The sequence below is a fragment of the Amblyomma maculatum genome, chromosome 8 (assembly GCF_055883805.1).
Source record: "Amblyomma maculatum isolate TAMU_Amacu chromosome 8, ASM5588380v1, whole genome shotgun sequence".
NCBI lineage: Eukaryota > Metazoa > Arthropoda > Arachnida > Ixodida > Ixodidae > Amblyomma > Amblyomma maculatum.
In genome coordinates this window covers 127,254,145-127,273,749 of record NC_139351.1, presented here as the reverse complement: position 1 = coordinate 127,273,749, position 19,605 = coordinate 127,254,145, and the positions used below count along the sequence as shown (strand labels likewise).

At 43.0% G+C, this 19,605-nt stretch overlaps 1 protein-coding gene across 3 annotated transcripts in view; it reads left to right on the top strand.

Annotated features, from left to right (window-relative positions):
• Nucleotides 1–14,243, top strand: part of LOC146182516 (DEP domain-containing protein 1A-like) — a 34,157-nt gene extending 19,914 nt beyond the window's left edge. The window contains exons 10-12 of one of the 3 annotated variants that reach the window (XM_084577645.1): nt 4,038–4,217; nt 10,870–11,022; nt 12,351–14,243. In XM_084577645.1, the coding sequence (XP_084433771.1) occupies nt 4,038–4,217; nt 10,870–11,022; nt 12,351–12,476 (459 nt within the window). In that variant the 3' untranslated portion in view covers nt 12,477–14,243. Of the gene's footprint in view, nt 1–4,037; nt 4,218–7,501; nt 7,969–10,869; nt 11,023–12,350 lie in introns of those variants that run through there. The other 2 variants (XM_084577647.1, XM_084577646.1) reach the window with 2 other exon arrangements.
• The last annotated feature ends 5,362 nt before the right edge of the window (nt 14,244–19,605 follow it).

Below are 19,605 nucleotides of genomic sequence, written 5' to 3'. Positions count from 1 at the left end.
GCGAAATCAGGGGGTAGACGAGCCGTACGTGAAAGTTCTGGAAGATATATATAGTGGCTGCACAGCAACCATAGTTCTGCATAAAGAAAGTAACAAAATTCCCATAAAGAAAGGTGTTAGACAAAGAGACACAATCTCCCCAGTACTATTCACAGCTTGTTTAGAGGAAGTATTCAGAGACTTGGAATGGGAGCAGTTAGGGATAAGGGTAGATGGAGAATACCTCAGTAATCTGCGATTTGCTGATGACATTGCCTTGCTAAGAAACTCGGGGGATGAACTGCAAATAATGATTGATGACCTAGACAGAAAAAGTAGAAAGGTAGGCTTGAAAATCAATATGCAGAAGACTAAGGTAATGTTCAACAGCCTCGGGAAGGAACAGCAGTTTACATTAGGTAGCGAAATACTGGAAGTAGTAGGCGAATATGTCTACTTAGGACAGGTAGTAACCGCAGATCTGGACCATGAAAAGGAAATAACAAGAAGAATAAGATTGGGATGGAGCGCATTTGGCAAGCACTCGCAGATTATGACTAGCAGCTTACCGGTATCGCTCAAGAGGAAAGTATACAACAGTTGCATCTTGCCTGTACTCACCTATGGGGCTGAAACGTGGAGGCTAACCAAGAGAGTTCTACTTAAGTTGAGGACAACCCAGAGGGCTATGGAACGAAAAATGGTAGGGGTAACGTTAAGAGATAGAAAGCGTGCAGAGTGGGTCAGAGAAATAACTCAAGTTACCGACATTCTAGTGGAAATTAAGAAGAAGAAATGGACATGGGCAGGACATGTAGTGCGAAGAGAGGATAACCGATGGTCGCTGAGGGTAACAAACTGGATTCCAAGGGAAGGACAGCGTAGCAGGGGGCGGCAGAAAGTTAGGTGGGCGGATGAGATTGAGAAGTTCGCAGGGGTCAGGTGGATGCAGCTAGAACAGAACCGGGTTAAGTGGAGAGATATGGGAGAGGCCTTCGCCCTGCAGTAGGTATAATCAGGCTGATGATGATGATGAAAGATGAATATTACTACCTTCCTTTGCAGTCACTCTAGTTTGTGAATGTGTTCTTTAGTAAACGGGAACCAAGTTATGTTAGCGTACTGTAGTGTGGATCTGAAGAGCGTGTTGTAGGCTAGTAATTTTGTATCAGACGGTGCCTGTCGAAGGCACTTTTAAGGTCTTTTAGGACCTTAAATAGCAATTTACCAGCATCCCTCAAGAGAAAAGTATATAGCAGTTGTGTCTTACATACTCACATGTGGGGCGTGAAGGAGAACCAATCATACTGTGTGGCCATCTTCTTCTCCTCGGTATAGCTTGGATCCTCACCTATGGGGCAGAAACAAAATTTCGCACAAAACTCTCCTGTCATTTCCATTATGTGCAAACATTTCGTTGGTGTTATCATCAATCATTCATTGACTTTCAACTGTGCTTGCTGCCGCACGTGCGTTCTTTTTCCTTTCTACACGAATTACCTTGATGCTCTTAATTTATTGATTTTTCTTGTCTTTTATAATTTGTAGTGTTTGTGTTCATGGTGCCTGCCTTCATCATGTACATGTATGTATGTATTCATCATGTATGTATTTACCCCAAATGTAGTCCCTCCTTATGTAATGCCCTCGGGCCTTTAAGAATGAAATAAATTAAATAAATAAAATGAAATGAAACGTGGAGGCTTATGAAAAGGGTTCAACTTAAATTAGGGACAACGCAGAGAACTATGGAAAGGAAGACTGTAGGTGTTTAAAAAACAAGAAGTGTGCAAAGAGGGTAAGGGAACAAACATGAGTTACTGACATTCTGGGAGAAATCAAGAAGAAATGGGCTTGGGTACAGAAAGTTACGCTTGTTTGTTTATATCGAACTCACGGAATATCCCCTTGAAAATCCGATGTAAAAGTATAGGAAATATAAAAGTATATCGAATTCAATTTCACCGGTCGTTCGATATATCGAACTCCGCACCACGCACTGGAAAGTGTGCCTTCCCCAAAGACAATTGCATCACCCTCGGCCGTTTGCCGCGTGACGTTTTCAAGCCACGCGCGGAAGGAATGAGAGGGGACAGTTCGGCTAGGGAAGCGCCGCGCCCATTCTCCAAAGGCGCGCGCATTTGCGGTTATCGTTTCCCGCGCACCAGCACGTGACATTTGCAAGCCATGTGCGTGAATGAACCAGAGAGAACCGGTGGGAACGAGAGGGGAAAAGCGCGATAGAGCGAAGCGCAAGGGTGTGCCCATTCTTTTGCCGAGCTATCTCTCTCTTTCCTCTTTCTTGGCCTTTGTTCGCGCCCCGCCGGGGTGGTGCAGTGGTAAGACGCCCGACTGCTGTGCCGGAGTTCCCGGGATCGAATCCCGGCCTCGGCGGCTGCGTTTCGATGGAGGCGAAACGAAGTGGCGTCCGTGTGCTGTGCGATGTCAGCGCACGTTAAAGATCCCCAGGTGGTCGAAATTACTCTGTAGCCCTCCACTACAGCCCCCTTTCTCTCTATCCACTTTAACTCCCACCTTCATCCCTTCCCTTACGGCGCGGTTCAGGTGTCCACAGAGCAAGTGTGACAGATACTGCGCCTTTCCCTTCCTATGAACCAACCAACCAACCTTTGTTCGCAGTAGCACGCGCTACGCATGCGCCAATCCAGCTCAGCCCGTTTTCAGACAGAACGTCGGACGCTTTCTCCTGCGTGTGTTGCGAACCCTCTGCGCGCGGTGGCTGACGTGACTATGGCGCCTGCAGAAGTTAAAAAGCGGCAGATCTTTTTTTTTCTTTTTTTTTTTTTTTTTGCGAGAGTCGTTTGTTTTTATTGTTGCGCTGGTTGTGTGTACGCGTGGCGTAGCATAAGATATGGCGTTACAAAACGGCGTTTTTTTTTTTTTTTTTTTTTTTTTTTTGCGGGAGCCGTTTATCCTTGCATGTATGAATCAACGAAAGCACGCGGTCAGCTGCGATCATGACACCGGCTTTTAGCATTTTTCGCTTCAAACAGCATTTGCGGCTACTTTATCACGCTTTCCAATGATTTTGTGGCAGTGGACTACGCCCGCTCCAAACGCGGCGTGATAAATCGAACCAGGCTTGTGCAATCAAGCTATCACGGACAGGCTGCCAAGTTCGCTCCCCGCCGCAGCAGGAGCTATCAAAAGATAAACGCGCCGTGACGTTATCGCTGCGCAGCATCTTGGCACGCTACCAAGAAATGAGCTGTGTCTGAGACGACCGAAACGGATTGCGACATATGCAAGCGATAACGCTGGCGATTTCTGCCGCGGCGACACAGAAACCTTGTTTTGAGCTGCCGCGGTGGCTCGTACGGCAGAGGGACACAGTTCCAACAAGCTGGAAATTTTTCGCTCTGTCGCTGCCGCTCGTCGCTGAGATCGCTTAATCGCTTGCATGTGAGCGAGCTGGCATTAACGCTTTTTTTTTTTCCTAATTCTCGAGTGCAAAAGCGGACGGTGGGTTCATTATGCGAGTGAGTTGATTACGCGACAAATACAGTATCGATTTTTTCGCATCGTAAGTACCGTCCCAAGCCGATTTCTGTATATCGAATTATCGATATATCGAACTATTTCGCAATCCCCTTCGAGTTCGATATATCCGGGTTCGACTGTATAGGTAAGAGTAGACAAACATAGCAGGGTCGGCATGAAGCTAGGTAGATAGATGAGTTATGAAGTTTGCGGAGACTAGGTGACCCCAGCTGGCACAAAAGCAGGTTAATAGTATGAGTGATATGGGAGAGGCCTTTCCCGTGCAGTGGGTGTAGTCAGGCTGATGATGATGATCATTGTTATCGCTTGGTTGGACCGCAGGTTTTTGCAAGCCATGGGCTGCTGTTGCCATCTGCTGTTTCCCTCGTGTCCTCGCAGTAAAAAAAGATAGTCTTGTGCATATGTGATGTCTGCTGTTTCCCGAGAAATAATGCTAGCAAACGGAAAAGGATCATCCTTGTCCGTCGTCTGCTAGCATTCTTTCTCTGACAATGTTTAACCAGCTCGCCCAGCAACATGTCTGCTGTTTGTTGCAGTTGCTGAGTGCCTTTGCTTGTGTCTTGCTGAGCACCGATGGCAGCTGCCCGGAGACTACTCCTGAAGCAGCGCGGGAACTTCTCGCCTTCCTGGTGAAGCACTGTGATCGCATCTTCGCTCCTCCACGGGAACTTCATTTGGAGGTTGAAGCTCGATTGGCTATTCTTCAGCGGGAGAGGGTAAGGAGCGACCGTAGGTGACCCTTGCAAACCGTTTAGCTGTGGCCTCTGCAAGGCTAGTTAAACGGTGCCTGGACTGAGGGAGAGGGGGAGCGAGGGCCATGACTACACAACTACACTGCTGTGCTAGTCTGTATAGCCCTGATGTGGTTAGAGAGAGTAGTTGTATGGAGCTATTTCAGTGTTTTGGCAACACTACAGCAAGTGCATGCCACATTGTAGTGCATCACATTAGCTGGGCACTGCTAAATGACAAAAGGAAGGTTAATTTACAAATAGTGGCAATGACAGTTGGTAAGGCACATGTATAGTTGAAGTATTTCTTTTGATGTTTCCGCCATTCTTTATTATATAAGTAAAACTTATTCTTGGGATGTTTTCGCCCAAGAAATTCTATAGCTCTGCTAGCTGAGGTGTAAGGGAGATTAGTTTGCTTGTCACACTCTGTCTTGTGTGATACGCTGCTAGAATTGCTTGGAAGTTCCTGTGTGACATCTTGAGAAAGGGGGCGGCACTTGAGTTTGCACATCTGGCTCTGGAATGTATTAGTGATCCCAGAGAGGAAGGAAACCTACTGGGAGAGCCAGATTTGCCTGCTGTTCGAACATAGTCTGCGTGCATCTTCCTTGAGCGCTAGCCACTATGTTCGAAGCTAGCAACCAATTAGCCCATTTAAGAGCCTTGGCAGTTCCTGCTGTTGTTAGTAGACTGAGCCCGCTGTGGTGGCTCGGTGGTTAGTGTGCTCGACTGCTTAACCCAAGGATGTGGGTTCGATTCCTGTCGTGGCGGCTGCTTTTCAATGGAGGTGAAAAGCAAGGCTCTCATGTGCTATGTGATGTCAGCGCACATTGAAGAACCCCAGGTGGTCGAAATTTCCAGAGCTCTCCAGTGTGGCATCCCCCAAAGCCCGAGTCACTTTGGGACGTTAATCCCGATAAGTCATTAGACCCCGTAAATCGTTAGTAGACTTGCATGCTTTTGAAACAGCTGGTACTCTCTTTAGATGGATGACTACCCTGTTCGTGGGTGGACAGGACTGTTTGAATGAGCCAGCGCTCGTTTGCGTATCCAGGGTATGCAAAATGAAGCGTTCTCGACTGGCAGATGGTATCTGTAGACTGGGCTAACAACAGTGGTGAAGGAAGTGACAGTCCTTTTTCAGCTCTATTGGCATGGGTTACCTAACAAAAGTGTGTTCCAGTTTCATTCGGTACTTAGTGTCCTGATTAGTCTTACAGTGAGGCTGCCTTCTGAGTTTGACTGCCTTAATTCATAAGGTTTCCAAGGTTGTGCGCATGGTTGCAGTTTGATTTTCATGGCTTACGCTAGTAGATCCAACATTAGTTCTTGCGTTTTGCTGACTGAGGCAGTCGGCGGCATGGACTTCTTTAATTAACTTTTGCACTCTCTAATGCATTTGAATTATGGACTGTTTTTCTCCCCCATTTGAAATGCGCATGGTTTCAGTAGGACCAAAGCATTAGTTCGAACAAACTGGAGGTTTGATCGTTTTGATTCCTGGGGTTCCACAGTTCTGAGGTTCTACAGTTCTGATTAACTATTCTATAATGGTGCAGTTAGGGTAACTATACCTCATGTAGCATTTTACTGGTGCAAAGAATTTCTAATTAAATGAAAGAAAAATTGGGAAGTGCAAACGAGAACACTAACTTAACAGGGTCTCGGTTGATAGTCACCGCTTTGACACGACAGCACTTCAGTTTATCTGACGGCTGTCCTTACTTAATCTCCACGAACAAAAGCCTCCCCGTGTTTCGTGTTCTCATTCATATTCCCCCACTCATGTTTCCTTCATACACAATAGCACACTTTGGTGTTTGTTGGTGACGAAAAAGGTAGTGCTTCTAAGACAAGAACAAAATTAAGAGATCAACACAGGCTGACACCACATTTCGTTTTTGTGTTGCGAGAACTGCCAACTCTCCCCACTAACTCTTCCAAACAGCTATGCTGATCACTTTGGTGTGGTTGCCTAATCAAATGATGGCGTCCAAGTTTTTCCCTTTGGGCTGTTGCCTTTTTTTTTATTATTATTATTAAATGATGGAATTGAAAGGGGTTATTTTGTAAATGTTAGTTTGTAATTTAAATGATCTTACTTCTGGCAGTGTGCTAATGTGAAGGGACACCTGATGGCCATTATAGTGTACAGCTCCAAGTAGAGAGGATACCACATATCCGGCCGGGCACCTGAGAACCTGAAAGGAAAGCTGAGGAGGACAGGACTGTGAGTGCTATAGGCAGGGCCTGTATGAACATGCATGTTTTAAATCTACCACTTCAGTTTAAGCAAGTGTCGTGTCTTCATCACTACCTAGAATACATTACAGGTAGGGGTGTGGAAATGTCAATTTTTTCATCTTGAAGCGAATATGAGTCGAAATTCATTGTGAACCAAAAAATCGGGGGAGCACTTAACCTCTGCCTTTAAAGATATGACGCAACCGCATTAATTGCACCCATTTGCCAGCTTCATGCACCTTGCTGCTGTATTAATCTCTAATCTTTTAATTTTCTCACACATGCTCGTTAGCATACAGTCGTAAGATACCATATTACGAAAACAACCAACCTACATAGATATGAAGCACCGCTTTATCCAAGCAGTACAATTGTGCCTGCGTGGCATAGGGTTGTGTCGTAAGGAATAGGTCTGGATAGGCCTGTGCAAAAGGCAGTTCCACAGTTCGGAGTATCCTCCTCGAGAATGTCTGTCTCACTTGTCAGTAGGCACCTACACTTCCGGCATACAATTGAAGGTACATATGCTGTCGGTTAGAGTCCTTATTGCAAAGTAGCCTCAAGCTTGTCTAGCAGATGGAAGCTAAGTGGAAAGGCAAATGATATGACGCCCACCCTGATGGCTGCACAACAAACGGTTCCATCACGATTTCAATCTGAAATCACGTGCGCATTTTTTCCAGCACGCTTTTCTTAATTCTGAGTTGTGCCATTGACGAAGCCTTTTCATACGAACAAGTTGTAAACGCTTCGCGTAAAACCAGGTGTTTTGGGAAATTATCGATGCACACCCTTAAGTGTGTGTAGTTCACCAATTTGCAGCCCCAGAATTTCTTGCACTGCAGTAGCGACGGGAATGGCGCTTTTGAAAACCTAGAAACTGATACGGATATTACAATGAGCTGCAAACCTCTCCATAACTGAGGGTAACAGAGTTCTGCTAGCAGCTCTTGTTGTCTGCTGAATGTTGCCATGAGACAACAGACAATGTGAGATGGACACATGGTTTTTTTTACTGGCAGGGCTGTGTGGACTACGACCACGCTGAATGTCTGCGACATCTAATCCTTTTATCACCCCCTACTCGGGGTTTGCCTCTGTGTCTGGCCATCAGCTGGGATGACCAGAAAATTCTCATTGTTTAGGAGGTTTTAATAGTAAAAGAGTGGTGCGAGACAAATTGAGCAGCAAGTGCTATTTGCAAATAATTTAATTTTCGAATATTTGCCCACCTCTTAACCCTAACAAAGTAGACGCCACCACAGCAGTGCTCTGTTGACTACCCACGTGCATGTGGGGACTAGTGTGCCAGTTCCAAACTTGCCTTCTAATTTCCATCATTTAATGAAATGTTTACAGCGTAGGATGATGCAGAAATGACTGGACGCCTGTTGTATTTTATTCGATATCTGTGCCATATGAATCTTTGAATTTTTTTTTTCTTACTTGTGTAGAGCCGCTAAAAGGATGGGACAGAAGATCTCACCACTATCTCTCAAACCTGTCAAAAGAGTGTTTTTACTGGGGGGGGGGGGTCATAGTGGGTCAAGCCTTGTAACATTCCACATTCGTTCTCAGTTTTCAGTGAAAAGTTTTGTCTTTGCATTCATTATTATACTTACTCCGGTCATGTTCCTACACACTTCTTCTTTCTTTTTTTTTTCTGTTGGGCAAACAAATGTGGGAGTAATATGTGTTTCATATTTATGTGTCTACTGGCAAACTGACAGTTCAGGTTTTGGATTTACTTTTAAACATTTAGAGGCTTTCAGATTTCAGCTTTCATTTTCTGTTATTTTTGTCTCGTGTTGTACAAAAATATTTTTCTAACTGCACCACATGGTGTTGAATTTCCAGACACTTTCCACAGTTCTTTATTTATAAGCTGCCACAAATTTAAGTTTGAGCTGCTGTAGTTTTAGGCACTGAGCATGACGTCTTCAACAGTACCCTCACTAAAAGATGGCAACCGTATGCTATTTATGTGGATTTAGAAAATGATCTCGCTGCCGTAGTAGGTGTTTATTTTTTTATTTTTTCCTATGGAGTAATGCTCAGTGTATTATACTCTCAATGTGAGACTTTACTGAGTTGTCAGAGTGTGTTTACAGAGCAGATCGAACATTTGTATGTGCACTCTTTGTGATTATTTTCAGTTGCGTTAAGTTTGAGAGACAAGAACTGCAGTGTAGAAGGTTGCTGTCACTATCACTTGTTGCCAGGCTATGTATGTTTAATTTGAAAAAAGTAGTTGCCTGCAAAATAGTGTAAGGAAGAGAGGACTATCAAAAGTTTGTGCATTCTTTCTGGCTCTGTCTTTTGTACAGCATACATATTTTGTTGTGTCACTTAATTTGTTTTTGTACCATTATCTCTCTTCGTCTCTTTGTCAAAATATATTGACAAGTTTACTATACCATGCGCGGTCTGATTCTGTGTCAGCACGTGCACGTTTTTGTTTGTTACCACCAGCATGAATAGTGCACAAACTATGTTGTATTGAACATTGTACAGCATGCTCTATTTGTCAACGTTACTAGAACATTCTATAGTAATGTTGCTTTTTGTTGCATTGCCGTGCCAGGACTGTGCATCTGCTGAGCAACACAAATGCATCCGCACGTGTTCTTTTTATGCACTAGTGTCATTGAATGCCCCGGTGTGTTTTACGCTTTTGCCATATTTAAAGGGACACTGAGGATAAATTGAAGTTGGCCTATATATTGATAAGTTACCACATCCCAATGACAGAGGCACCACTTTCACTGAAAACTTGACGTTTTCAAGCTAGAAAAGGGTAAAAAATGAAACACAGTTGTCGCCACTACTGGCCAGGGCAGCTAGTGAAGTGCATGCGTCGACGCACCTTCTTCTAAAAGGCTGGGCTACACAGCCATTCACTTCAAAAGAATCTGACCACAAGGTCTTTTTTATTTGATTTAAGGAGTCCGAAAAGTTTTGCAGTGCAATTTTCTCTGCAATAAAAGAATCCCAAAAGAGCCATGGAATCAATTTTTACTCTGAACAAAAATGAGATGTGTTTCTCTTCAGCGTCCCTTTAAATTTTTTTTTTTTTGCTGCAACCTTATTTAATGCTACTGGTGCAGCAAGGAATCTTAGAAGTCGTGTTCATTATGTTGCGTGTGCCGTATTGTCATATATTGGTGGCCAATGTACTGGAACCTGTGCCTGTTAGAACTACATGTCTGTCTTATAAGTTACTATTGCTGAACATTGCGTAAAGAAATAAAGGTGTATTTTTTTTTTAACAACTTGTTGCAAACGATTATTTGCTTCTGCACTTTGGGTCTTAGCACTGTGCTATAAATTGGCTCTGATGGGCTAAGTCTGCACTAGCATATCCCAGGCTGTTCGATTCAGGAGCTTATGGCCTACCTGTGCTCTTGTAAAACTCCGGCATTGACATTTTTCCTGTTCCTTTATCATTTTTTTCACTGCATTTTTGTCAGTTCTGCACAGAATATAGCTTGATACTGAATCCTTCTTGAAGGGATAGCACGTTTAGGTTAAGCAATCAACCAATTACTGTAATTGGTGCCCTGTCTTAAATTGGTCGCTAATATTTCAACCCTAAACTCCTTCAGGGGGTTTAAATTGCTGACTATATTTGACTGTCTTAAGCTAGGCTGAGAAATGATATGAAATTTTATTTCATTGTCATCTATCTATTATACTAAAGAAGTCTCAGCGTACACGGGGACCAAAAACAAAGTCTTTCATCTTAACTCCTGCCCATTGATTGCCTGATACACTTTGTAGAGTCTGCTACATATATGCTTCTCCTTTTTAAGTAAAGTTTTAGCTGCAAAAATACCTTCAGAATGAGCATAATTTAACTTGTCATCATAACTAATATATTTCTTGGCCCTTTTGTCTTCATCATATTTAGTCGTTTGCCTGGATCAGCTTCCTAAATTTTGCCACAATCATATTGAATACTGTTTATCTTTATTAAATTACCCGAAATTCAAAGAAAACAGTGAAGGCATCCATGTAGATAGAACTTACTTTTTCTTAATAACAATTGGGTACTTTAGTTATCTCATTGTTTGGCTAGGTTGCCGAAACTGATTTGCAAACTTTTGAGTAATTGACACAATGGCTTAGGTGTCGAACTTAGCTATGGGGTCGCGTCGCTGGGGTCGCGGACGCTTAGCACAGGGTCGCGAACGCTCTGCAGCGTTCGCGACCCTGTGAAACTCGTTGCGAAGTATGTCGGCAGATAACGCATTGTGGCGTAGTTAGTGGACAGGGCTCACATAGCAGCATGATTGCATGCCCACTTTGCATGCCTCACCTAACCTAACCTTGCCTGCCAGCACCTCTGATGGGGTGGTGAGACGGAACACCTTTTTTTTTTTTTTTTCAGGAGGGCGGGCTCACCTACTGCCAGCAGGTAACGTGCGAGCAGTTCGAGGCACAGAAGCTGACACACTCCGAGCAAGCCCTGATGGACCTCTTTGACGACATTCTCCAGGATCCGAGAATATCAGACAAGCAACGCAGCCTCAGGATGAAGCAGGTGCGGAGCGGTTCTGACCTCTCGCTTTGTTTGTGCCAGGTCTTGTTAGCTGTAGTTTTGCATGAAACTTGTGCTAAACAGCAGTGTTGTAAAACCTGAGGCTCCTGGAATGCAAGGAAGCGTAGGTGCACTGTAGAGACCGCATTTTTGACAGTTTAGTGTTCTTTCGTTCAGTTCAAACACCTTGCATTCAAACCTTACAGCAGTGAAAAAAAGAGTCCCTACTCAGCACTTGTGTTTTGCATCTCTGTTTCTTTATCATGTAAAGAACCCCATGTGGTCTAAATTGATCTGGGGCCCTATACTATGGTGTCCCTCATATCATAGCCTATCTTTTGCTTTGGGGCAATAACCGAACATACCAGTACCAACATTTGTTGTTGCTTATGCTGGCTAACAATCTCGTCTCACATTTCGGCACAGTGTAGTTGCATGTGAGCCCTGGACTGATAACTAGACTGATTACCCTTGGTACCTGCTTATAATAGAAAGCTTTTTGTGCTTGCATAGAGCTCGGTATTCACGAGAATATGTTCTCTGCGGAACTTCAATGGGAAAGTTTGTCCCGTATCTGCACTGTATGATCTACGCTAAGTGGGAACGTTTATTTGGTCCTGCAATTCTGACTGCAGCTCAGGTTGATGTGTACCATTGACCACTATCTCTTCTCCAATCCATGTTTGCCTAATACCCCTAACAGCATGCTTACCACAGTTTCTGGAGCATTTTCCAATAGTAGAATCAAGTAAATGGTAAAATTAGACCTTAAAAAGAATTGCTGGGAGAAAGCTGAGCTATATGACTTGAGGCTTACTGACAATGCTTCCAGCAGTTGCTGCACTGTTGGCTTGTACAGCAGTATGCGGGAGCAAAGAGCACCTTTTATTACACCAACTGCCCGTATTATAAATTACTAAATGAATTTGTCGATGTATGCAAAAACAGTGCTGACTAAGCCTAACTTAGCATTGCTGGTAGGTAATATCAAAAAGAAGAAAGAAGACATGTTTCTACAAGCTACGGGAGAATAGAAATGTCTCAAGCCTCCTCAGCTCAATATGGGCATAAATAACATCATGTAACAGCTAAAGTGAAATGGGCCACTCATAGTCAATACACGCTCATCTGGTCAAAGTCACACAAATTTTAAAAATACTTAAACATTTTTGTTGTTTTGTTGCATACTAGTATTGTATACCGCCTTAGGTGGCCACGGCTGGCAAAGGAAAGGGCTGCTTAGAGATTGGCAGGAGAGGTCTTTGCCCTGCAGCAGGCTGATTATGATAATGTCCTAACCTGAATGACTTTCATTTCCTCTTTTCTTGCAGTTTCAGCAAAACTACCCTGCTATCTACAATAAGAAGACGTGTGACGAGAGTGTTGCATTGGCCTTCAAGAGGAACAGCCGTTCGAGGGCCACGGTGATTGGTTTGCTGAGGGGTCTTAGATTCTAACCATTTTGGATCTCCTGCACCAAAAAGAGAAGACAAATAGCTGATGTTTGTGAATTGCCTTCCAGTCATATTCTCTTTCTTATTCTGCACAGATGGCACTTTAACTCTTGGCTCTAGCGGCAGCTTTGTGGGTACAGTTTATGTTTTGTTTCATGCCACTCTTGGTCTAGGAATTGCAAATTGTTGCATTTAAAACTAACGTCACCACTCATATATTGCTCACCAGTGTGTTTGCTGCCTCAAATTGTTATTGCCTTCTGTGTTGCTTGGTTTCAAAAAAGAAAAAGATGTTGACAAAGTGGCCTCCTCTAGCATTTTGTTTGGTTTTTAGTTGTGGTCGGAGAAAATCACAAAAAGAAATGTAGAAGAGAGTATGATTCTGCTGCTGTACAACTATAGTAGCGTGAAGACCACACACATGGTTCGTATGGTAAACATTGTTATTGAACAAGTTCGGTGCTGTGAAGGCTGAAAGAAGGAAATGAAGAAAAAACTGAAAAAAAAGTGAAATGTTGCTGCATACTTTGCATCGCTAGCCGTGGGGTGACCTTATAAAAAAAAATTAAAAAATGTAAAAAATGTCCTTGCTAATTTCAAGTTTAGTGTTAAGTGCAGGCAGAGTTGACCTTTTAGTTCAAACTAGTATGTTTTGGTATAATTTTGGGACTCGTTTACCATATTGCTGTATTATATACCTCTATGAATGTGTAGCAGACTGGAGCAGCTTTAGAGATATGGAGGGCATGTTAAAGCTGAATTTTGCTCGTTACCGAGACTGGTAACCAGGTATCAAAAGTTTATTTGCACTACTTAAATTCTGAATTTACATAGAGTTATGAGAAAATGCAGTATTTTTTTTTTTTTTTTTTTTTTTTTTTGTATGCAGTTTTTCTGCACACTAAAAATACTTGTGCTGCTGCATGTTGTTGTGTACTCAGGGATTTTGTGGGCATTTTCTTTAATCCAGTCATTTTTGCTTTTGGCTTTTGGAGGGACTTTGAAGCATCCCTGTAAGTTTTATTTTTTCTATTTTTTTTCCACATTGCGTTTTTCTTAATTTGCAATTTTTATGTTATTGTGACGCATGCCTTTGTGGTTTGCCTTTCTTGAACGTATGATGTCCACTATATGTGTATTGTTTTAAAACAAGGTGGAAGACAAGGGAGTATTAGTCAGTATTAACCTAACACCGTGAATGTTGCATAGGAATGAGGGAAAAATTTGTTTTTGATTGGCTAAACATTGGGAACGTTGCATGAACAGGGGATAAAGATGGGTTACAATTGGCTAAACGTAGGGGATGTTACTTGGATATGGGAGAAGAGTGGATTACGATTGACTAAACATAAGGAATATTGAAATTGCTTCCCCTCTGCCAAAGATCTGTTTCATGTGCCATACATATTTGCTCAATGGACTACTTACTGTCAGTTGCTGATGTATATAATATGTTTTTAAAGTTTTTGTGTGTGTTTGTTTTGAACAAATGTGAATTTTTTTGGTGCTATAGATGGAAAAGCGATGTGCTTTTGATGACTTACAATTCTCTTCAGTCAGCATTCAGTATTACGTGTGATAACATTGTACTGACAGAAAAAAAATAAATATAGAGGCACTAGTCACATGCGTGCAACTTAGCATTTAATACAGAGCACTTTATCAATGATGAACTGAATTTTTGTAAGTTACCCTCTTAGGGCTATTGTGTACTGTCAGATACTGTGTTCTCTTTCATATCTAATAAAGGCAACATTATTACGGCTTCCTTCACAAGATTCTCTTCTTTGCTTCACTGGGAAAGAGAGGTTGGTGTAAAAAAAGTAGGCAACTAACTAGCCATCAGCTATTATTGCAAAGATATTTATTGCAGATACTTGCTGCAATCTCGCTTTGTCATTAACCTTCGGGAAGAAGAGGAGTGAAAAAGGCTTGCTGTATCAGAGGGATGGTATCTGCAGAATAGGCTATGCGACTCGCTTCACTCTTCTGTGGCAGAAGAAGGTGAAAGTGAAGAATGTTGCTGTAAAGCAGGCATTCTTTGTGAAGTGCTGGATGTGGCTATTTGGCTTTTACCAGGGTTAAAAAGCAAGCAGAACAGTAGGCAGTCTGTTTTTTCTCGGCTGCTGGCATCTTGGCCTTTTGGTACACTTGATTGATTGACAACTTTTATTTAATGAAATATGCCATTCATATCCCTTCGATCTTGAGATAGCAGCGTGATTTCTGTGCATAAGTACTAGCTGTTGCGGGCCCAAGTCTTGCGTAGCCTTGGCGTTGCATCATGTTAAATCTCATTACAAGAGACACTCGGTTATAAGATACACTTGAAAATGGTTTGGTTGGTTTCTCTATGTCTGCCATCTTAACAACATTGCATACAAGAGACACTCGTTTACTAAGGACAACGTTTTCAGGTTCCTTGAGTAAATTCTTCACTATTTAGAAGAGACACAACCCAGGTGTGCTCATGCAATGCAGCTGAAGCGTACCAACTCATAAATGATGCACTTCAGAATCCCTTAGCTAAACTCTATTCCATCTCAGCATCCTTTTTGTTGTATATATCAGGAACTGAGAAGGAGTGCTTCCCCATGATTGGAAAGTCAAAACGACCCCGTTGTTTTAGCCACTGGCATCGCATCAGTGTCACCTTCGAAGGAAATCAGAATGCATGAATGACATCCGGTATATTTAACTCCTCGCTGTTAAAATTTGATCACAAGATGAAAGCTCAGAATCCCGATGCCTTTCTCTTTGTGGACAATGCTTCTTGCAGCACCAAAGTTCTCGTGCTCAATGCCACCAAAGTTATTTTTCCCCTTCGAACTCCACACCCTACTTTCAGCCAATAGACAAAGGCATTATGCACTCTGTCAAGTTGCTGTACAAAACAAGGTTGGTAGAACGCCTGTTGCTCAACGGGCAGCAAGACTGTACAATAGTATGAATTGATGCGAAGTTTGCTGTTCAGGTCATTTCAGGTGTCTGGAATGGCCTGAGAAGTGAAGCTGTGAAAAACCGTTTCATACAAGCAGGCTTTAAATATGGTGACATAATATAAGAGGGCCCATATATGGATACTGTGGAAAGCTTCCTTGAAGATGAAGCTTGGGCGAGCATCCAAGAGACTGCTGAGGTACCAGAATCTATTGAGGAATTCGTATCTACAGATGCGAATCTTGTGTGCTTCCTAAGACTGTGCAATTCTCGTGCAAGTAAATGGCACATGTGCCACAGAGGATGACTACGAGGCCATTTCAGAGGAAACGTGTCAACATCTAAGGGTGATGAGCATGTAAGAGTGCGTCAAAGGTACTAGAACAATAGGAAGGCTTGCAAAGTGAAGTGCTTTACTACCAAAATTTTGGAAGGAGTACACTCTGTACTCACAAAAATACGTACTAATATGAATAACTTCTTTAAGTCTTCCTGAATAATTCCCTGTTAATGCGTGTGAATGCATTTAATGCTGATGTGCAATAAACTGATCAACACAGTGCTTTTAGAATTTTTGGTTACAAGAGACCTTGCTTACAAGAGACATCTTTTTCGGGTCCCTGGAGTGTCTCTTGTAACGAGGTTTTACTGTATTTGGCATATCCGCAGCAAAGAATATTAGGGGAAGTGGCTTCTTGTGACTTTAGCTCCTTTTTACTGTATTCTTTTATCTTTGTTGTGCTGTGGCTCAAGCATGTTAAGATCTTGTTAGTTTTCCTAAAACTGTAAGAGTGAAATCGTTCCAGGTAGCACTGGAACTTCTATAGTATTAACAATATTTTGGTGTTAGTGCCTATCGTTAATAAAGTGTCCTGAAAGAGACTCTGATGACAACTCCATCTGATTTTCGGTCTTAGTAGAAATCTGTTCCTTCTAACGGCCGCTGTCACAAATGCAGGTGTCATGAGGAGGATTTGTCATGCCCACCAGAGCGGCAGGCAAGGAGAATGTGTGTATGCTCAGAATGCCGCTAGAAAAATATCCACATTTAGTTAAACCTGAAACATCCCATGAATGTTTCAAGCATAACAAAAATGCTAAGTTTCAATGTATGTTAATTTTAATTAGTGTTCATCTTCACCTGATGCATTAGAATATGAATGTTTTAAACACAAAAATTTGTTACATTTTAACATTAATTTTATAACAATGCATACAGTCAACCCTGCACATATATATTGAAGATGAGAAAGGAAGGGAAATATAGTTCGATTTGTATTTTAAAACACGGCAACAGACTAAAAAACGCAGAAGCGTGAATATGGCATGCCTTGGCTAGCAGTGGACTTCTTGCGGCAAAATATGCTGCTTGCTGGCATGCTGAGGTGTTGCAAGGCCGCCTAGCTCACTTGGCATTGAAGCTTAGCGAACGGTGCTTTGAGATAAATCATCGCCGATTATCGGAGGCCTAAAATTCTGTTACCGGTACACTATAAACGTAAAGGTATCACTATTACAATTGGGGTAAAATTGACTTTTCGCATTCAGCAGCAAAGCAGGCATGGCGAGAGCCTCACCAAGCCACTGTCAGGTAGGCTAGTTTCATAGTTCCCCCCTAAATTCCCGCATACGAAAAGTGATTGAGGTAGGGATACTTGGAGAACAGCCACTTGTATGCGCGCTGCTCAATATATATTGAATGTACCTCTGAACGGAAACTTCGGTAAACGTGAACACAGGTATACTTTTGCATAATATTTTCAAAGGGATACTCCAACAGTTCAATATAAGCAGTAATTCGATATATCCTGGTTCAGTATATTGGGGGTTAATGGCATTTTAATATTCATAAAAAGATGATTTATAACATAGTGATATTACATTCTAGCGTCAACAGAAATGTTTAGTGTTTTTAAGCCGCTGGTAGACATTTAGACATCTACCAGTGGTGTAAAAGCGGCGCACTGCTTTCAAGGAAGAAAATGCAGAGCGCAATCGTGGCATCGCTAGGTCCAAGTTCAAGATAACTTTATTGCGGCACCGTACAGAAACCCAGGGGGCAGCACGCGCGGCGAAGAGGCAGCGCCACGAGTGAGCGCCAGAACAGTTTGGTAGGGAGACGCGCGGCGCCCTGGGCAGGGCGCGCGCTTGAAAAAGGCGGCCTGCGCAGCGAAATGTAGCAGTTTCAGCCAGCTCGAGCGACTTAGCGAAGCACAAACAATGCGAGAGCCACACGACACAAGACGCAGAGAAAGGAACGAGCCCTGGCCGCCCGCTGGGCGTTTATTTCTAGGCTGAAAACGCGCGGAACGGAAGACGACAGGAGAAGCGCGCGTAGTTGGAAAAGGCCGAGCAAAAAACGAAGGGAATGGGAGGGTGGGGGCATAAAAAAACACGGTAAAAATGTAGAAAAATACAAAAAAAAATTTGTGGCGAACGTCCCTCCTCCCAAGTGTGGTACAGCTTCACAAAGGCCAGCTGGAACGCCCCAAGCTGGAGGGCTGAGAGAGAAAAAAAAAAGGAAAGCTGGGGGGAATCGAGCGACCGAGAAGGATGGAACGAGTGTCGGAGAAGAATAGGAATGAATGAGGTTGTAGTCAAGAAGAGAAAAAAGCGACAAGCCTGAAAACTCAGAACGCGATTACCGGGGCCTGAAAATGCAGCATGGCACATATATTCAGACGGATTTTGAAGAGCTTTACCTGTTTTCTGGTGAGGCGGTTGCCACTTTTCTCGACCATAAAGGAAAGGATGGCAGATGGCACGCGACATATAGCTATGAGAATGGAAACTCCCTTACAGCACTGCACAAGCGACAGTTTCTAATACATTCAAGTCTTCTTCAAATCAGCTCAAATCAGTCGATATTGTCGACCATAAACCCTGACTGCTCATTGGAGGGTCAAATTCTAAAGTTAAAGCTCAGCTACTTTGGTCATCTGATGAGAAAAGAGGAGTCGCTGGAGAAACACTTGATGTTGGGAAAGGTTGAGGGTCACCGGAGAAGGGATAGGCAGCGAACGCGATGGTTATAGATGGCATATCCTCGAGGCGCTGTAGATGAAGTTATGTGATGTTAAGAAGATAGTGAGAGACCGGAAAGCGGGGAGTGATATTGTTACGGACGACAAGGAAGAAGAAGCGGGCAGTGGCGCGGGAAGGAGCGCTCGCGCTAGGCCCGCGAATATTCATTAAACGTCATCTACCATCGTCATCGGTCATGTTCTGTCTCCTGTCTTCATCGGCTTGCCGCTTCGTAACAATATGGTCCATAGGGTCACGAAGAGTCGGACACGACTGAACTGAACTGAATGCCTCTTTAACGGTACTCTGTCCTCTGCCACAAAATTAAGTTTTGACAGGGGAAGGTAACAGGTGGCAGCCAGCCGCTCGACAACTTGTTTGGAGCAGGATGGCATGTAATGAATGCAAGATCTGTTCAGAGTGTCCACGAATAAGTAAAAAAAAAAAAAAAAAAAAAAGCACTTATTTTTTTTTTTACTTATTTTGTATTATATAGTCTCGATTGAGCAGTATCGCTTGAGAAACAGCTTATCATTCGAGGTTCAACAGCTCGAGTAGACATCGAAATGTCATTAACTCAACTAAATGAATAAAGGGTATGGAATGGCATACAGGGGCTTTATGAATAATATCTACAGATATAGGAGGGCGAAGCGGACAGCGAAGGATGGCGAGGAAGAAAAAAAAACGTCAGGCTGGGGGACGGACAAAGAAAGCCGCCCAAGAGAAGGAAAGTAGCGGCATAAGCGTGGAAGGAAAGGGTGTGGAAAGAAAAAAAGGAACGAGCTAAGAGGGAGGAAAAAAATAATGAAAGCAAGCAAGCAAAAAAAAAAAAAAGTTGCCAAGCTAACTTCGCGAAACTAATGCGCAAGACATAGTAAATGCGCCATTAAAACGCTCCGTTCCTGTTGATTACTCTCTCTGTATTGTACTGGTGCTTATGTAAGCTATCGTAGACAGGGAAATATAGATCAAAGGACAGCATAAATAAAAATTATGCAATGAACAACTGCATTCACGAGCGCGGCCCACTATGCGCGCACGGCGGTCCCAGTAGCGCTGATGCCTATGAGTTGCCCAATGTCTTTAAATATTATTATTTTTTATTTTGCGGGTTGAGAAAGGATGCTAATGCAGGTGAAGGTATAGTGTGTCCTCTTTCGGGAAA